This window comes from Rhipicephalus microplus, chromosome 3, assembly GCF_043290135.1.
Source record: "Rhipicephalus microplus isolate Deutch F79 chromosome 3, USDA_Rmic, whole genome shotgun sequence".
In the NCBI taxonomy this organism is placed as follows: domain Eukaryota; kingdom Metazoa; phylum Arthropoda; class Arachnida; order Ixodida; family Ixodidae; genus Rhipicephalus; species Rhipicephalus microplus.
The window spans coordinates 124,359,290-124,378,752 of record NC_134702.1 but is presented as its reverse complement, the minus strand read 5'-3'; the positions used below and the strand labels follow the sequence as shown (position 1 = coordinate 124,378,752).

Below are 19,463 nucleotides of genomic sequence, written 5' to 3'. Positions count from 1 at the left end.
CCTTTTGTGCGCTATCTCCTTGCACTGATTTACAAGAAAGCGTAAACGGGTAGTCTAGCAGCTATGTAACTCGGCTACGACGGCCAAATTTTTTATGGAGGCTTAAATAATTAAGACTTCTGTGAATAGATTGAGCAGCAAGTTAAAGAACCACATGCGGTGGAAATTTTTGAAGCCCTCCAATAAATCGTCTTTTGTAAACATATCGTGTTTTGGTGACGATAAGCCCCAACAAAGCTTAATAATAATTAGGCTCCCCCGGTAAGCTGTAATACCAAACCAATATTCACTGCGACATCCGGCTGTAGGGGACAGCAAGGTCGTCGCGCTAGTGAGCAGAAATTCAGTTTAAGTTCATGTCTATGGATATGATCCATGTATTTGTCGGTTCACAACATTATTTCAACAAGATTTCGGGACGTTAAACTACACTTATCACTCGCCAGTTAATTACACAAGGAATTTGGAGGGCACTGTACTGGGGAGCGAGCGCCCTTTTACATGAATAGCCGCTGTGTATAGCCACTCCGCTGATTGTGTACACTACCATGCGTGCTGAGAAACAGACACACAATGTGATTGTGGAGGATCGATTTATTCCCAGAAGGTGCACTTGTTGGTGGGGTTCATGAATTTGTCTGCAGAACATCCAAAGGCATGTGAGAACTCCGGCATATTCATCAAGGGCACGTTACATCTGTAGCGGAAGGGTGCATACCGAGGCCCCGATCGGCTAAGATGCGCGCAAAAAGAGATGCAGTATCCAATGAAAAAGAGGCCGTCAGCCGATATGTTGAGGCCGGCCAACGTCAGACTCCGCTGATTATCGGGCAAGGAAGAGAATGCCTTGTAGGTTGCAAGAACGCCAGCGAAGTCCGCCAAGTTTTCGGAGTCGATAGCACTATCGATGTGTGCCTGACGGGGTCTTCGTCGTAACTGCAAATTGTAAGCATAGTACATCCTCATGTTAGCGTTACAGTGTAACTATGGAAGCAACAGCGTACCGTTTGCCGCAAGAAAAAGAGAAGAGGAACGTAATTATTCATGGTAAACAGCATTGCTACAGCAGCTCTTGTTAGAATGAAGTTTGCTGCTCTTAAAAAAAACGCGCGTCTACTCTGAATGAAACACTTCTCCATGTGGTGCATCTATTGGTACATATATTTTGGCATGATTTTCACGTCGAAATGCTGCACAACATTGCTATGTGTACATGAAATTGTTTCATGTAGGAGTAATTAGAACGAAAATGTGTCGGTAGCAAGCTTCTGGCACGATTGTTCTATGGCTCGTTCATTGCCAGTTATTGTGTTCACGACAAAAGTGAGTCTCTTCCAAAATTCAAGCGAGAGCTCTTCTAGCTTCTCACACAACTCTTCCATTCAATTTTAGAATGTTTTAACACGAAATATACGCTCGTTCGAGTTTGTCGTGCAGCTCAGAACGAGACTTCGGGAGCCCTTTGGCGACCATTGACCACTCACGGCGAGGCGCAATAATCAGTGAGGTATTGAACGAGAGTATTCGCTCGATGCTATTCGAGTGCCCTACTTAATTGGAACGGTTTCTTCCTACGTTTTAGTCATTTTTCATACCACTCAGTGTTTGAAACACTAAAACACATTTCAGCTTTCACATTCGGCTAGCCCACAGGCCCTGTGAATAAAGCTCAATATACCCTATGACCTCAAGATACTGATTCGCCTATTTCAGCAGCGAAACCTCATAAGGCATGGGTCGTTCGCCTGCTGTGTATAGTAGCCTCCCTCGTTTTAGTCCTTGGAATGTCTCTTGATAGCGGTACTTGTATATGATGAGCTAGAAGCAGTGATGAAAGTAGTGAAGAGCTGGAAGCAATGATGAGGCAAGCAAGCGCAGAACTCATTACTAAAGCTAATGCACGAAACGTTGTCATATTTGTGAGTGGTTTAAATGATGTCTTGTATAAAGAATTGTCATTATTAGCGACCACATTGGTCGAAGGGGTGATGACATGCGCGCCATTTCACCCGGGTGCAGGTATTGATATACACGATACTGAAGGTACCAGTGCGTGACGGCAACCTGCAAAAAGTATTTGTCAACGCAAACAAAAAGGTATGGCAGATGAGTCGAGAGAATTTAGGTAGCAAAAATAAACAGAGAGGTGCATATTGGGGGGTGTTCTTCAACGAGACAGAATTCACTTCCATATAAGGCTAGGTCAGGAGGTGGGTAGGCGTTTTGCAGGACGTGCAGTAGCTTTTTTTTGGGGGGAGGGTGCACGCGGGCCCTTCGGTGTGCAGGGTAGCTCGTAACGAAGAAAACAACCAGAGCGACTCTTTGACAGGTTGTATGGGGAAAAACCTACAAACTGTGAAAGAAGGGAAAAGGTACGTGTTGCAATTGGTTACATTAAGATGCAGGGTGGCAGAAAAAGGGAAAATAGACATTGAGGAGCAGTTAAACAAGGAACATATAGGTGTGAATGCAGTTACAGAAACACACCTTAGAGACTTAGAAGAGCCACCACAGATTCCGAGTTATATTTGGGAAAGATGCAGTAGGATCATACTTCAACGATAAGATAGGAGCGTTGTAGTACCGATTCATTGCAAAGCAAAATAGGATAGAGTGAAGCAACGGGTTCAAAGTATCTCTTTGTTTCGCTCACAGTGTGGGGAAAAAAAGCGCGGCTAGGTGTAGCTTACGTGCGGATGGGGAATAACTGCGAGACAAAGAATTTGGAGACAGTAAATTGAAAATGCACCGATATCAGAGAATTGGGACAGGGAGCCAAACTAATCCTTCTAGGGGACATGGATGCTTACGTAGAGGATTTTGACGGATATTCAGACACCCATGGCACGTTATTGCTAGATCTGTGGGAGCAACATAGTATTGAGATAGTTAAAGGGGGCCCAAGTGTGGGTGACAGATTACGTGGGAAGTCAGAGACTGGCGATCCAGCATTTATTAGTGTTTTGTGACAGAGAGAGTCTATGGCAAACTTAGAGACATCTTAAAAGACGATGAAGGCTATAACAGCTTGGGTAGTGATAATAAACGTATTGCATTCGGTGATATAAACTGAAAATAAGAACATACAGTCAATGTTTCGAAGCTCGTGTTTAAATGAAGCAAAAAGAACAAATATGGCCGCAAGACTCGAGAATGAAGTAGGAAAACTACCGAGAAAACACTGGAAGTATAGTGAGCTGTTGAAAGTAACGGTGAGGAAGTTTTAAAAATAGAATATTACGACTTCCTGGCAACGAAGAAGAGAGCCTAAAAGTCGGTGGAACAGAGAAATCCGGGATGCGATCGAGAAGCGAAGTGAGTCATAAGTGTTAACACAGACAGGCAAAAAGAGAGAAGTGGCCACGGAAGGACGTTAACCAAATATTGGAAATATATATAGAAAAAAAACACTATGCAGAAATTGTTCGAGGTCAAATTAAAGGTGAAAGTGAACGCTTGATGACCGAGATTTATGAAAATAAGAAGGCCAAGCTTAGAATATTTTGGTGCCACCCAAAAGCGCTAGGCAGAGAGACTCTCACGATGAAACAGCATATGGTAGGTGAAGGAGGAAAGAAATTGGAAGGGAACGAAGCATTAGGTTATATCCAAAAGGTAACATCATATTTGCTTAAAAGGTTGCCCAGGGGACTTCCCCGGTGAGTAAAAGTATGAAAAAATGCAAATACGAAAGTGATAGTACTTGAGGATTTAAAATGGAAGAAGACCAAAGAAAAATTCCTAAGCACACTACTCTGTATTTGGACGGGGTTTCCGTCCACCTCGTTTAATAACTAGAAAACAGCATTGCGGATGCAATGCTGTAATCAATAGAAAAGTGCTTACAGAAGAAAGAAATACCACACACGTGGGAGGAAAAGTGGATTGAACCAAATCTATAAAGGCAAAGGATTAAATGCTAACGCTCACTCGTAAAGACCGCTAATCATTACACCTGTGCGACACAGGTTGGCATCGCACACAGTAAAAGTAAAACAGAAACGCGGGCAGAGCAAAATGATATTTTGGTAGAGCCTCATACTGGATTCCAAATTGGCAGGCGGTTATACTATAACCTGATGTTGTTAAGTGGATAAAAATATCTAAAATATAAAGCAGGCCCTTATACGTAGCTTAACTGGACATAACTGGGGCGTAAGACAATGTTAATGAGAAATTTTTGGTGGATATACGTAATGAAGTGGGCATAGATGGCGACTGTGTACAGCTTTAGAGAGAAGTGTACCGGGGAAACACAGTTTGCATGGAATGGGAAGGAATAAAAAACATCGACAGCGTTGAAATTAACAAGTTGCTGAGACAGAAATGTTCCTTGTCTCCGCTGTTACACATGCTGTACATGCTGAAGATGGCAAAAGCGCTAAAAGGTTCCTACACTGGATTTATTCTGCCAACCAAGCGGCCTGGCGTGATGGTTGAGCAGAAGCTTGCAGGCCTATACTATGCATATGATATTGTCCTATTTGAGGACAGTCAAAATGATATACAGCAGCTTGCACATATATGAAGAAGGGAAGGTGAGGCTCTAGGACAAGATTTTAGTGCTACGAAATGTGAATAGATGGTGGGCAATGATCACGAAGACCAGGCGGTTGCAATACAGGGCCAAGAAATTCCGAGTGCAAGTGAGTACAGGTACCTCGGAGTATGGATCAATGAGGAAGATAGATTTATGGAGGTGAAGGAGAAAAAAAATGGCAGCATGTCCACGGAGTGAATGATGGGGAGCGGGGCGAAGCATTCGTCTGCCCATTCGTTCTTGCTTCCATCCGTTCCTGCGTACGTCTGTCTAACCGTCCATGCGTGCGTCTGTTCGTGCGTCCGTCCCTGCGTTCGTCCATGCATCCACGCCTGCGTCCGTTCATGCGTCCATCCATGCATATGTCTGTTTGTTTGTTCGTCCATCTATTCAGCACTCCAAGTACCACCATCTCGCACCTTTTCATCATATATTCTTAATATAGAAGCACCGCCATCCAGCGGACATTTCAAGGACTAAACGGGAGGTGGCACGTGCACACTTTCTTACGGTTGCGCTTCGGGTTTACTTCCCACCTTTAACCACCTCGTGTTCATGGTATATACTAGTTCACTGTATTCATGGCTATGCGGCCCAACGCTCGCTAAACCTTTCTAAAACCAAGGAGGTTACACCCAGTGAGTATAACGTAGCAACCCTTTCTTGTCAGATCTTGCTCAATGTACATGCCAATAGCTGCTGATGGGGATCGCAGCGTGCGCGTTACCTAAAGGCCGAATGCTCCTGTCTCTCATTCCCCCTTAGCAGCCATTAACATGTGCATTGAGCACTATCTTTTATTGTTCAACAATGCACAGAAGAAATCTCTCACCGGAACCGCCTTGGAGGTCAAAATCGTAAGGACCGCTATTTCGGGTATGTGCCACTGGTGGTTACCTACTATGAGGGATGCACAAGCCACGCCATAAAGAGCTTCGCCCCTAAAATCGGAAGCAAAGGCAAGGAGGAATGCTGCAATAATGAAGCACAAAGTGTTAAGGGGATACAAGAGGAATGAAGTCCTTAGAGGTCTGTGGAAAAGCGTAATGAATCTAGGGCTTACATTCGGGAACTCATAGGCGTGCATGAACTCAGTGGGGCGATCAGGGATGTATGCAAATCAAACGAGTGCGGGACGCCTCGCATTGGACGCTCAAGGGAAGACGACGAATGAGGCTGTAAAGGGTGTTAGGGGATGAACAGGCTTTGAAGTAAGGGAAGCTCAGAGTCAAGAGAGGCTTAGTAAAATGAAGGAGAGTAGATAGGCTGAGAAAGTGTACAGGCATTTGTATGGGAAGAGCATGAGCCCAAATTGGAGGGAAAAAAACTAGGAGTCTCTCCAGTAAGTTACGGCAGGTAGTGTGGGCGATATGGCAAAAAGGAGCATTACGCGAAAAGTGAGAGACGCAAAGAGGATTTATTGAAAGACATCAATGAAAAAAAAGCCGGCTATCAGTATCTACCGAAAGAACAAGAACGAAGTAAGGCGGGAGAGGGTTTATGATAATTCAAGGGGAAACAGCTTACTGTTCGAATTGAGGTCGGGTTTCCTCACAACACGTAGTTATAAAGCGAGATTCAATAAAGGACAGTGTATATCCTTTAGAGGAGCTAAGGGAATGATGGAACATGGTCTGACTGAATGCGCCGGTATCCACAAATGTGTACATGAGGGGACCAGCACTTATGAGGCTTTGGGTTTTAGGGACATTCATGGAAAGCTAAACACGCCCGTAATAGAAGCAAATAAGAGACATTTAGACTATTGGTGGCCAAAATGTAGAGATAAAGAACATAAATCAGGAGGTCACCTTCCAGCCTTGTGCTATGGGACCTCCTATTGTATATACTAACCCCAATGCGTGTATATTTTTTGCGACAAATAAAGGTTTTTGATTTAGATTTGAAATAGTGTGAAAATGACGTCATTCTGCCTGAAGAGGCAGAGATAGAACATACATATACTTTTTGTTTAAATGAGATAGCTTTATTGAAGTAGATAAGAAATTAGGCCAACATAAAAAATAGTTTTCTTTTTTCGGCGAGGCTGGGGGCACACACGTCACCACCCGTTATAAAGCGGACGCTCTAAGCATGCATCAATCCAAGAATAAATGATGAAGGTTAACGAATGGACAGATGGATGGGCGGAAAGACATACAGACAGACAGGCGTACACACAGACAGACAGTCTTTATTGTGAGGTAAAAAACAAATCATCGGCCCGGACCATAAACATATAGCAGGCAAAGACATACATACATACATACATACATACATACATACATACATACATACATACATAAAGACAGACAAGCAGACAGACAGACAGACAGACACACACACACACACACACACACACACACACACACACACACACACACACACACACACACACACACACAGACGAATGGACGAATGATCGAAGGGACGAATGGACGCGATCAGCGGATGATCCACGGTTTGCATAAAGCCCTTCGAAGCATTGCCCTAGTCATCATTATCCACTCTGTGGATTTTTAAATGCAAATGCATTTCTTGGTAAGGCTGTCAGGCGTCCTTCGGGATCCGTCGAACGCCCCTTTCCCACAGCAACAGCTGGAGCGTGCATATCCTAACAACCGAGGCCCCTCCCCTCCACCCCCATGTCACGTTTCGGCGTCGACCCCTGTCAGCAACAGCTGTGGGCGCGCACGCTTAACCTTGCCCCTAGCTACCGCAGCCCCCACCTCCTTGACTTGAACGTGACGTGCAACAGCCTCAATTCAGTGCGCGTTTGTAGCGTTTGTGCTACCAGCGTTTATTTAGCGTTTGTGATAATGTAATTACAGCTACAATGACATATGCAGTGCTTCGCCGCTCTTTCTCTCACCGTTCACTCTCCCTCCTCCCTGCGCAACACTTGCTCGTTCGCTCCAGCTTCAGACTCGAACGTTCGCTGGCTGGACTCCTCTCAAGAATGTCAGGAAATGTGTGCTTGAGACGCCCCTGTGAAACGCCTGCGCCGAGCCTAGCACGCTCTTTGTTTTGTTCGCTCTACAGTACACATCGGCTGCTCCCCGACGAGAATGGTGAACCTGTTCCTGTATTTCATGCAGATTGCCCTCTTCTGCTCGACTGGATGGATCAGTGAATCTGAAGATGTGGAAAAGTACGTCATCGCATAGACTGACATCGCTCAATGTGCCTGCGCAGATGGGCTTCTGTGTTACTTCGGCAGCGATTGTAGCAAAATGTACCCACCCCCGATTTCGACGTCTTCCATGCGAACGTATATAAAAGACGGGCCGAACTGCTACTTCTTCAGTAGGCACGTCACTGCTGTCCGACGAGAATGATGGACCCGTTCCTGTAATTCATGCAGGTTTGTAGTAATTACTGTGCTATCAAAACTAGTAGCTGTTGTTTCATTGAGCGGAGGTGCCCCACATGTGTATCAAAATTGTGTTTTTTTTGTTCATGATGTTGTATGCTCGTTACAGATACAGTGTGGTGACGTGGAATCTAACCTAGGACCAAACACAGAGGAAATGTTGCGTCGAAACCGTGAAGGCTAAAAAACCAAGCAAGCTAGGCATGGCACCATTTAGTCCAAACTCGAAAATTCGACAGCAGCGTTCACAGAACTCACAGGCGAAATTTCTAGCTTTGAGGCTACAATTCAGACCATGCAAAAGAAGTTAATATACCTAGCAGATAGAAGCAGAGGCCTTCTCGTGTTTGGTTTATCAGAACGCCCTGATGAAACATTCCAATCGCTAACGAATACAGTAGTTTGTGAAATATTTAGAAACATGCTTGGTGTGAAGGTCACAGCAGTTGAAAGAATTCACCGAATGGAACAAAAAAACGAAACAAGAACAGACCAGTGGTACTAAGGTTAATTGACCACCGTGAAGAAATAATTGTGCTTAGAAATTGCGCTAACCCGAAAGAAAGAGATATCTCTATTGCGGAGAACTTTTCACCGGGGACTAGGCAAACCAGGAAGCACTTATGGGAAAACACTGCAAACTAGAGAAAGAAAGACCTGAAAGTGAAGCTCGCACATGGCAAAGTTATCATAAATGGGGACGCATACGCAAGGGATGCTGCTAAGATGAAAAGAATTCCCGTTTTAGGACCTAAAAAATCTAGGATAAAGCCGTAAACTGCTTTGGTCACCCAAAGTGCTTCTGCAGCATTGATATAACTGCTCGCAGTATCGTAAACAAGCTTAGCGACTTGCAAAGCATTGTAGTGGCACATGAGCCACACGTCGTAATAATAGCAGAAACTTGGCTGCACTCTGCTATCGCAGACTGTGAGATAACACCACCCGGTTTCAAAACATACAGGAAAGACCGAAATTCCCGGGGAGGTGGAGTTGCTTTACCGTGTCGTGAATTCCTGCATGTCCAAAGGTTACCGGATGTAGCAGGCCCTGAATGCGTCATTGCGAAAGTATTTTAGGGTGACTTCCATCTTGTATTTGCTGGCTTTTACCCCCCACCAAACTATGACACGTTTTTCGACAACTTGAATGAATTTCTTTGTACAGCTCGTAAGGATAGCAAAAACATTTCGCTCACTGATGACTTCATCATCCCATTGGTCGACTGGTGTACCGAATTTCCAAGTGCTCTTTGTGCGGCAGCAGAAGTATTAACTGATATCGTCTGTCTTCATGGGCTGACGCAATTAGCAAAGCAACAGACCTGAGCGAGTAACATGTTGCATCTTTTTCTTTTTACAAACGACCACTTCCTACAGCGCAGCCCAAGACTCTTTGTATTTGAGGGAATTTCAGATCACAAAATGGTGTGTCTTACGCTAGAGATAAACTTCCGATTAAAACCTTCTTAAAGTCAGCATTTCATTCCTGTTTTCTCACGTGCTAGTGACGTTGACATACGTGGCACTTTAGATAATGAGTTTTCTAATTTGTAAGCCTTTCTGAATCACACGATGCATCCATTGATAGATTATGGTCCTTTTTTGAAAAACAAGTCCACGAGTGCAATGACAATTTTGTGCCCAAAAAACGAAAAGTTGTACGTGAAACGAATCCTTGGATGACACAAGACTTGTTGCGCCTTGGACGTAAATTGAAAAAAAAATAAAAAAGAAGAAAAAATTTCTGCCATCGAGGGCCAACTTTAATAAGCTAAGAAACTTGCACCGACAGTTCAAAATTGGCATATTGGAAGCAAAACACCACTAACAAATTGTTTACTCCAAGACTTTCTTCTGTCAACCCCTGATAGTTCTGGTGGTACTTATCGCCAAAACAGACCCGCGTGTCTGATATTCGGGTTGACAGCACCTTACTAAACGACAATCTTTTAATTGCAGATGCTTTGAATGAGTACTTCTGTTCTGTATTCACAAATTACAGCGGCGAGATACCACCCATAGCTATTCCTCATGAGACTTCACCCATAGGTCCTCTCCATGTGAATGAAGCGGGAGTGCAGTGCATGCTTCTGATATCGATGTAAAAAATGCAAGGTGTCGATAAAATACCGAATGCCTTCCTCCGGAGATACGCCAAAAAGTGCGCCAAACATCTTTGCATTATCTTCAAAAAATCGCTTTCACGTGCAGAAACACCTCATGACTGGAAGCATGCGAAGATTATGCCTATCCCTAAATCAACAGATCATTCACTGCTTGCCTCTTACCGTCCTATTTCGTTACTTTGCACGTCATCAAAACTCATGCAACACGATATATCTAAGCGCATTTCAGACTTTATTAAAAATATTAGTCTCAGTAACACCCGGCACCACGGCTTCCGCTGCGGAAAATCAACTGTAACCCAACTACCGGAAACTGTGCACAAAATTGCGGCAACACTGCCAACCAAGGTGAGATCGACATAATATTCTTAGATTTTGAGAAGGCCTTCGACCGTTTATCCCATCAAAAGTTGTTATCAAAATTAAAACCTATTCTAAAAAATGACTGCCTTCTTCGATGGATAGAGGCGTATTTCAGTGGTAGGCGGCAGACAGTTGTTGAAGACGCTAAATCTGTCAATTCTGATGTGCAGTCTGGTGCACCAAAGGATCAGTCCTAGACCCTATATTTTTTCTACTGTTTATTAATGACATAGTAATAAACATACATGTTAACATTCGACTGTTTTCAGACGACTGTATACTTTACCGAAAAATTCGCACCGAAGTAGATCAGGCTCCACTGAATTCATCTTTATCCGTAATAGCTACTTGGTGCTTAGAATAGCAGTTGAACCTTCACCTAAAAAGCAGTTTCGGTGATAATAACACACAAAAAAATCCATTACCTTTTGTATACAGCATTAGCGGTTATAACTTATCGTTTGTTACTGAATATAAATAACTTGGCCTATTGATCACGTGGGGCTTTAGATGAAATAGTCACATAGCTTACATTAAAAATAAAGCCATGAAAAAGCTTGGATATCTCAGGAGAATCTTGTATGAATGCACAAGTGACATAAAATTGTTGCCATACAAAACATACATAAGGCCACTGTTAGAATATGCTGCTCCTGTCTGGGGTTCCTGCAACCAGACACCCACAAGTGAAATCGACAGCATACAACCCAAATCAGTCACATTCATTTTCAATTCCTACCATCGTCACACATCCGTAAGTGCTTTACTACAAGACGCGAACCTTGAACCTCCAGAGACACGGCGCCATTGAGAAAGAGTTAAAATGTTATACCTTATTCACCACCGACACGTTAAAATAGAAAGAATTTGGTCATCAAACCGTGTGGCCGGCGCCCTAATAGGTAATCTCATTCGCTCAAATTAACTGAATATTTCTGTCGAACCAACATCTTCAAACAGCCTTTTTTTTTTGTCGCGTGCCATTCATGAATGGAATGCATTGCTTGAATATGTACTGCACAGCCCAACCATATCGACTTTTCTCCATGCTCTTACTAATCTATGACACAAGGTGTTTCAACACAAACATATTCTGTTGCTGAGTTGAGCGCACAGTAATCAAGTGCTGTTTGGCGCATTCTCGTCACGTTCTTTAACTTTTTTATTCTTTCCTCTGTCTTTACTTCCTTTAGCTACGGTTTGTTTCTTTTGTTCTGTTGTTTTTTATTCATGCATTTGCTTGCCGGCATTTTCACCGGCAATATTTTGCGTTTTTTATTTATTATACTTTTTCCAGTATTTCACACGCTGTATATGCCGTTCAAGACAGATCTCTTAACAATTTTGCCTTTTCCCACAATGTGTTTTCACAGTTCGTTACTTTTGTCTATTTTAGCTTTTTGTATAACCCACTCCTGCTTATGGCATGCAAAGCAAGTCAGCAGAAATAAATACATAAATAAAAACAATAAATGCGAAGCATTTTTTAGCGACCTTCGGCGAAGTTGATTGCATCTATCTATCTATCTATCTATCTATCTATCTATCTATCTATCTATCTATCTATCTATCTATCTATCTATCTATCTATCTATCTATCTATCTATCTATCTATCTATCTATCTATCTATCTATCTATCTATCTATCTATCTATCTATCTATCTATCTATCTATCTATCTATCTATCTGCCCTGCCTGCCCTGCCTGCCTGTCTGTCTGTCTGTCTGTCTGTCTGTCTGTCTGTCTGTCTGTCTGTCTGTCTGTCTGTCTGTCTGTCTGTCTGTCTGTCTGTCTGTCTGTCTGTCTGTCTGTCTGTGTCTGTCTGGGCGCCTTTGACTTGTAGCTCTCCTGGTCGTCTCATTAATTGTATCGGTACCAAAATCAGTATGGCACAACATGACTGTTTGACGAGCTCAATTCACAAGTCGTAACGTGAAGGTCATGACATCAATTTCATTATTGCCATAATATTTTGGAGTACTTGCTGCTCTTGCGGTGGCTTCTTTCACATGACTTTTTGCTGAACTTATATGGTATGACATGACTGCATGGCCAACCAAATCTAACGTGAAAATCATGACATCCGTGTCATGATTTTCATGATATGACTTGTCATGACTACACGCAACGCTCGTCGAGCGCTCGCGGTCATTTCGCTAGCTTCACATATACGAGATTTGGTATTACGCGACGTGAACAGATGACAAAGGTACATGACTTGTGGAAACATGATAATCATGACATGCGTGTTTTGTTAGAACATGGCTACATACAACGCTCATGATGCGCTCGTGTCCGCTTCGCAAGCTTCACATATACCAAATTCGGTGTTACGTGACGTCAATGAATGACGAAGGCACATGACTGGTGCAACATGATAACCTTGACATGAGTGTGATGTCGGAAAATAACAACATTCCACGCTCATGGCGTGCTCACGGTCTTTTCACCAGCTTCTTATATACCATATTTCGTATTACCCGGTGTGAATGAAAGACGAAGGCAAATGACACGTTCAAACATAATATTCATGACATGTGTGTTATGTAAAACATCACTATATGCTGGGCTTATAGCACGCTCGAAGCCGTTTCCCTAGCTCTACATATAGCGAATTCGATATCTCGCGACGTGAATAAACGAAAGTGAATGACACATTTAAACATGATAATCGTGTTATGCGTGTGATGTGAAACTTGAATACAAGCTACGTTGATAGCGTGCTCGCGGCCCTTTTGCCAGCTCCACATATACCAAATTTCGTATGATGGGACGTGAATGAACAACGAAAGTGAATGACACGCTCAAACAGAAACAGAAACGCTCAAATCATGACATGCGTGTTAGGTAAACATGACTAAACGTTTCACGCACAGTGCCCTCGCAGCCGATTGACTAGCTCCATTTATCACTTGACGGGATAGTGAATTTGGTTTCACATCACGTGAAGTGAGGACGAAGCTAAATGACACATACAAACATGAAAGGTATGGCATGGCAGACAAGTACAGCTTAACGTAGGGCTGATTTTAATAGGACATATCAACCTTCCTCATTCGTGCTTCGCATATAAACGATTACCTGTCGCTAGGTACTAGATCTGAAACCGCGAACACCGCGTTTGTCGCGACTGAAAAACTCGATTTGCGGCAAACAACGCTATTGGCTGCACGGTGCATGAAAATAAAAAAAATTGCAGCTCCCACGTACAGTGAGAATTGCTGATATGCGAAGAACGAATGAGAAAGGTTGTTATGACATTTTAAACTCAGCACAACGGTACGAGAGTGAAATAAATGATGCCTTACGTGACTTCCGTGTCATGATTATCATGTTTGGATGTGTAGTTTACCTTCGCCATTCATTCAAGTCACGTGATACCAAATTTAGCATATATGGAGCTAGCGAAATGGCCACGAGCATGTTATAAGCTTGGTATAATGTCATGTTCTTTAATGACACGCATGTCAGGATTATCATGTTTGTACCAGTCATATATTTCGTCATCTATTGACGTCACGTAACACCGAATTTGGTATATGTGGAGCTAGCAAAACAGCCGCGAGCACATAATTAAGGGCCCGATATACTCCAATGTAGCGTTGACGCGCGCGCACGCTGGGCACAGCGACGCAAGGTTTGCAAAACGCGAGTACTCTATAGTCTGACACTAGGCGCGACCAGCGTCCGTCACCGCGGCTCGAGAGTGACTGGCGCGAAATTCAACATGCTGCATGCGTGATGGAGGGATGCCAGACGTGCCGAAACGCGCATGCGTCAAAGCAAGGCAGCATGGCGCGCCCCGGCGAGTATATAGCAGGACCGGCGCCTGGCGTGGCAACGCCACCGCGACGCGACGAAATGAACGCCGGTGAGCACGCGCACCACGTCACGCCGAACTGTACTGGCGCCTTGACTGTGGCATGTACTCATGTTTTCACATGACACGCATGTCGTGATTATCATGTTTGGATGTCTCACTCACCTATGTCGTCCATTCGCGTTGCGTAATACCGAGTTTGGTACATCAGAAGCCAGTTAAACGGCCGCGAGCACATCATGAGGTTACCATGTAGTCTTGTTGTTACATGACAAGCTTCGAATGTTGATAATAATAATAATAATAATAATAATAATAATAATAATAATAATAATAATAATAATAATACTTTCTATTTCTACAAATAAAACAGTACAAGTGACCAGGCCTGTCAAAGCCAATTGGTGGCTTGAGTGGCAGAGTCTGGCAGACAGCAAAACGAACCGGACGCGTTACAATATTGTATTTCGTGGCCTAAGAGGGATGATAGGACAAAAAACAACGTGCATATAAAAATAGAAACAACAGGGCATAGAAGCAATAGTTACAAGCATTACACAATAGTTAGAGCAATTGAAAGTTAAAACGTATAAAGCAAAAAGAACAGAATTACAGCAAATGCTTCTTAAGCGAAGTACTACACTGGATGATTGTGCAGCATCATGCTTGCGAGTGAGTGTATATGAAATAACACACGACATACATTACCATTGGAACTGCGGCTCCTGGTTTTTGCTGCTACCTGCAAGCCACCATTTGCTGATGCGCAGTCGAACACTTCGCATTCCCTGTACATTTCTTCTTCCTTCTTGCCCACCTCGTTTTCTTTAAGTTAACGTGCTTCGAACAAACGCACATCTTTTTGCTAGTCGATGCCTGTCCGTTCATTGCAGAACGATCTAGCCACTTGCGTTTTCAAAAGTGGTGATGAGAACTACTCTCAGGGACGTCCAGGACGACAAAAAGGACCCACGAAGCACCATGAGTCAAGCGCTACTGGAGTTGAACGAAGAAAAAGATAAGTGGTCGTCCTACCTTATCAAAGCTGATGCTTATTACGAAGCGAGTGGAATTACTGATGATTCTAACAAGACTGCTAGTAGCCGCACTTGGATCGAAAATAGTCGATATTTTGTTTGGAAGACTTGTGCCAGAGAAGCCGAGCAAGACAAAGTATGAGCAAGTTGTGAGCGAGCTGAAAAACTATTTTGATCCCACTCCGCATGAAATCGCTGGAAGCTTCAGCTTCTTTAACTGGTGTCAGCAGGAAGGCGAGTTGGTTTATACATTCATTGTATAAATATGGAAGCAAGCCCAAAACTGCAATTTTCGCACAAGGGGGAACAGGTTGATTGACTTATTCGTGAGGTTTAACGCCCCAAAACCACCATTTGATTATGAAAGACGCCGTAGTGGAGCGCTCCGGAAATTTTGACCACCTGGGGTCCTTTAACGTGCACTCAAATCTGAGTACGTGGGCCTACCACATTTTCGCCTCCATCAGAAATGCGGCCGCCAAAGCCGGGATTTTATCCCGCAACCTGCGGGTCAGCAGCCGAGTACCTTAGCCATTAGACCACTATGGTGGGGCATAGGGTCAAGTTGTGACGAGACCAAATATTGTGGAGTAAAGTCAAAGAATCAGCAAAAGCAGTTGTGCCGAAAAAAGAATTAACTCTATAGGAGACGGAGTTACTGACGCTGGCTGCAGAAACCACAGAACAAGATGCAAAAATATGGACACGACGTCAGCAGAGGAAGGAAATATATTTAGGTTAAAGCGACAGCAGCATTCCGTAGTTTGGAAAATTGGAAGCATGAGGGACAACAGACGAGTGATCTCTTTTCGTGCGAATTGCTTGATCTCGAGAAGCAAAATAGTGTGGTCTACAGCAATGCCAGCCGACGTTAAAGCGGAGATCGTTGCACATGGCGCGCAAGCACGATGAGTGCCGTCACGCTTATTCCAGAGCTCGTCATAGCTCTGACAAAGTTGGATGAATTCCTTCAGCGTTTGCGGACTCTGGGTGACAAGCATCTGAAATGCATCGTTAGTCAAGCGTATCAAGATGTGTTTGATCTTCTCGACTTCTGTCATGGCCGAGTTGACACACCGGCAAAATCAACCACATCTTCGATATAACTGGTGTTTTTGCATCATTCTGCTGAGCCCTAGTATGCAAGCGCAGTTTAGCCCGTAGTTTGCGAAGTGCTGGACAGCCAAACAAGTGGGCGAACGCCGTTAGGAAGGCCAACCAGGTGGGAAGGCCCCTCTCGTGATTACGGTACCACAGGTTGGCGACGTCGGTCAAATAAAATTGGACGACGGTAGGCTTGCGCGCATCGTCCCACTTGTTGTGCTCGCTCACCCGGTCGTATTCGTCGAGCCAGTCTTCCACGTCCTTGTCATCGGTTCCACTGCAGGTAGCCTCTATGGAGTGCCAGGAGATAAACGGAAACGTGCAAATAACCGCCAATCAGATACAGCAGACGCAAAGCCATACCAGCCTGACTCAAGCACCGGCGACGCCAAAATGTCGGCGCAGATGCAATTGGACACTCCCGTTTGTCCAGGTGGAACAGGAATTGGAGGTGACAGTGAAAATTCCACAGAACTCGTTCACCAGATTTTGCGCGTACCTCGCGACCACGGAGTGGTCACAGTGTTCGTGACAGCAAAATATTCACCACATGGGCCTATGCAATGCTGAAGACGAATTTAGTGTATGACACTGAGAAAACGTTTCCAGGAGTTTTAACTAGCCTCTCACGCTTGCCAGTGGACCGGCCGTATCTTTACATTCCTCAGACACCTACCTTGACTTACCGTCGCACACAAGAGCCGTGCGTTGCACTGTTAAGGTTACCCCCCATGGTCTACGCACCCCTTGGAAGACTGGCTCTTCGGTTGTCCAACCTGTCAACTCTGACATGCTAGTTTATGGTCTTAGCTCCGTCGGATTAAACCACTCCTTGGATACAGGCATGCGCCGCGTTAAGAAAGGCGAGAAAAACAACCCGATGAAACCGCAGTCTTAGACTCCATTTCAGGAGAAGGACCACGCCGATCTGGCTAAGAGCTACTGGGGTCCTAAAATCACACTGGAAAACGAGGAGCAAAATGGCGACTACGAAAAGAGCATACCTGCGTGCATGGGTGTGCCGCGACAGAACTTTGCCTATGACTTTATTCACATTGACAAGGCTAGTCCCCACTTGACCAAGTTTGTCAACCAGTTTCCCTTCAAAGGCCACGTGGGCACACCCATCGTCAACAATGAGTATCAGTTTGGAGGTGACGCGTGGCTAAAGATGGGCCCCACTTACAACGCGGGGAATGAGGTGCTAACTCGAACACACCTAGGCCTGCCCACTGACGTTGTATCCTACACTACTAGCAACCTGTCAAACTACGAGTCGTACGAGCAAAAGCCAGATTTGAACGTCACCATGCGTCTTCGGCTTGACGATATGCACACGTTCCACGTGAAATATTTAGACTCTATGGAAAATACTTACTTTACCCGTGGTTTAAAACCGATGATACACTCCAATATTCAGCCGAGTTTGAGTTTCGGTGTGTCGGCGGCAAACAAGTCGAACAAGGACGATCCCGGCAGTACCACGACTTTCTAAGATATTGCCGCTTTTTTTTCAAATTGACACAGAATTGATGGTTCATTCTGATGTGGACACCATAGTAGCCGACAGCCTGACTCTGCCGTCAAGCGCAGGGCCATACTCGCGTCACACCAACGAAAACATCAAAGCAAGTTACAACAGCCTCACACGTCACGGGCGTCTAGTAAACCTTGCTCGCATGGAGACCGAGGTCACCGATCACAAGGCAGAGCTCCAAAAACTAGCGGCAGCGCAGGAGCATTCCTTGGTCTCAAGAAGCTCGGTGCCTTTTGTTCCACAATAAAAGCAAGATGAAAGAAAGCTTTTTGTTTGACTTTTTATTACTGGAGCGTCACTGTCATTGTCGTCGAAGACTAAGAAAAGATATGTTTAAATATATATATATATATATATATATATATATATATATATATATATATATATATATATATATAGATACATACATATATATACAATAGTGATGGGCGACGACTTTAATGCAAAGGTAGGGAAGAAGCAGGCTGGAGACCAGGCAATAGGAGATTATGGCATCGGTACTAGAAACGCCAGAGGAGAGCTACTAGTAGAATTCGCAGCGCGCAATAAATTACAGATTTTGAATACCTTCTACCGAAAACGAGAAAACCGCAAGTGGACATGGAGGAGCCCTAATGGCGAAAATAAGAACGAAATAGACTTTATAATGAGTGCACACCCTGGAATCGTGCAGGATGTGGAAGTGATAGGCAAGGTATTATGCAGTGACCATAGAATGGTAAGGTCTCGAATTCACCTAGACTTGAAGAAGGAACGACAGAAACTGATACGCAAGAAGCCAGTCAATCAGCTAGCACTGAGAGGGAAAGTACAGGAATTCAGAGTGTCACTGCAGAACAGGTACACGGCTCTTAGTGAGGAAACCAACCTTAGCGTTGATACAATGAATGATAATCTGACGAGTATCACTGCGGAGTGTGCAGTGGAAATTGGAGGCAGGGTAGTTAGACAGGACACTGGCAAGCTTTCCCAGGAAACGAAGAACCTAATTAAGAAGCGTCAAATCATGAAAGTGTCAAGTACAACAGACAAAATAGAACTGGCAGAGCTTTCGAAGTTGATTAATATGCGTAAGGTATGCGATGTAAGAAGGTATAACATGGAGAGAATTGAACACGCTCTGAAAAACGGGGGAAGTGTCAAAGCATTGAAGAGGTAACTTGGGATAGGCAAAAGTCGAATGTATGCACTAAGGGACAAACAAGGCAAAATAACTACCAATAAGGATAGGATAGTTAAAATAGCAGAGAAGTTTTACAGAGATCTGTACAGTAGCCGAGACAACCACGACCTTAATACTATAAGAACTAGCAGTAACCCAGATTACACCCCACCAGTAGTGATATAAGAAGTCAGAAAAGCTTTGGAGAGCATGCAAAGGGGCAAAGCTGCTGGTGAGGATCAGGTAACATCAGATCTGCTGAAAGATCGAGGACAGATTGTGTTAGAAAAACTAGCCACCCTGTTTACGAGGTGTCTCCTGACGGGAAGAGTACCAGAGTCTTGGAAGAACGCTAACATCATCCTAATACATAAGAAAGGAGATGACAAGGACTTGAA

General features: G+C 44.0%; 1 protein-coding gene across 1 annotated transcript in view; it reads right to left on the bottom strand.

Moving 5' to 3' along the window:
• Positions 1 to 574: 574 nt before the first annotated feature.
• The window catches only part of LOC142803330 (neprilysin-1-like), a 45,947-nt gene continuing 27,058 nt past the window's right edge, over positions 575 to 19,463 (bottom strand). The window contains exon 4 of the mRNA XM_075888447.1: positions 575 to 936. Coding sequence (XP_075744562.1) covers positions 595 to 936 — 342 coding nt within the window. The 3' untranslated portion in view covers positions 575 to 594. The remainder of the gene's footprint in view (positions 937 to 19,463) is intronic.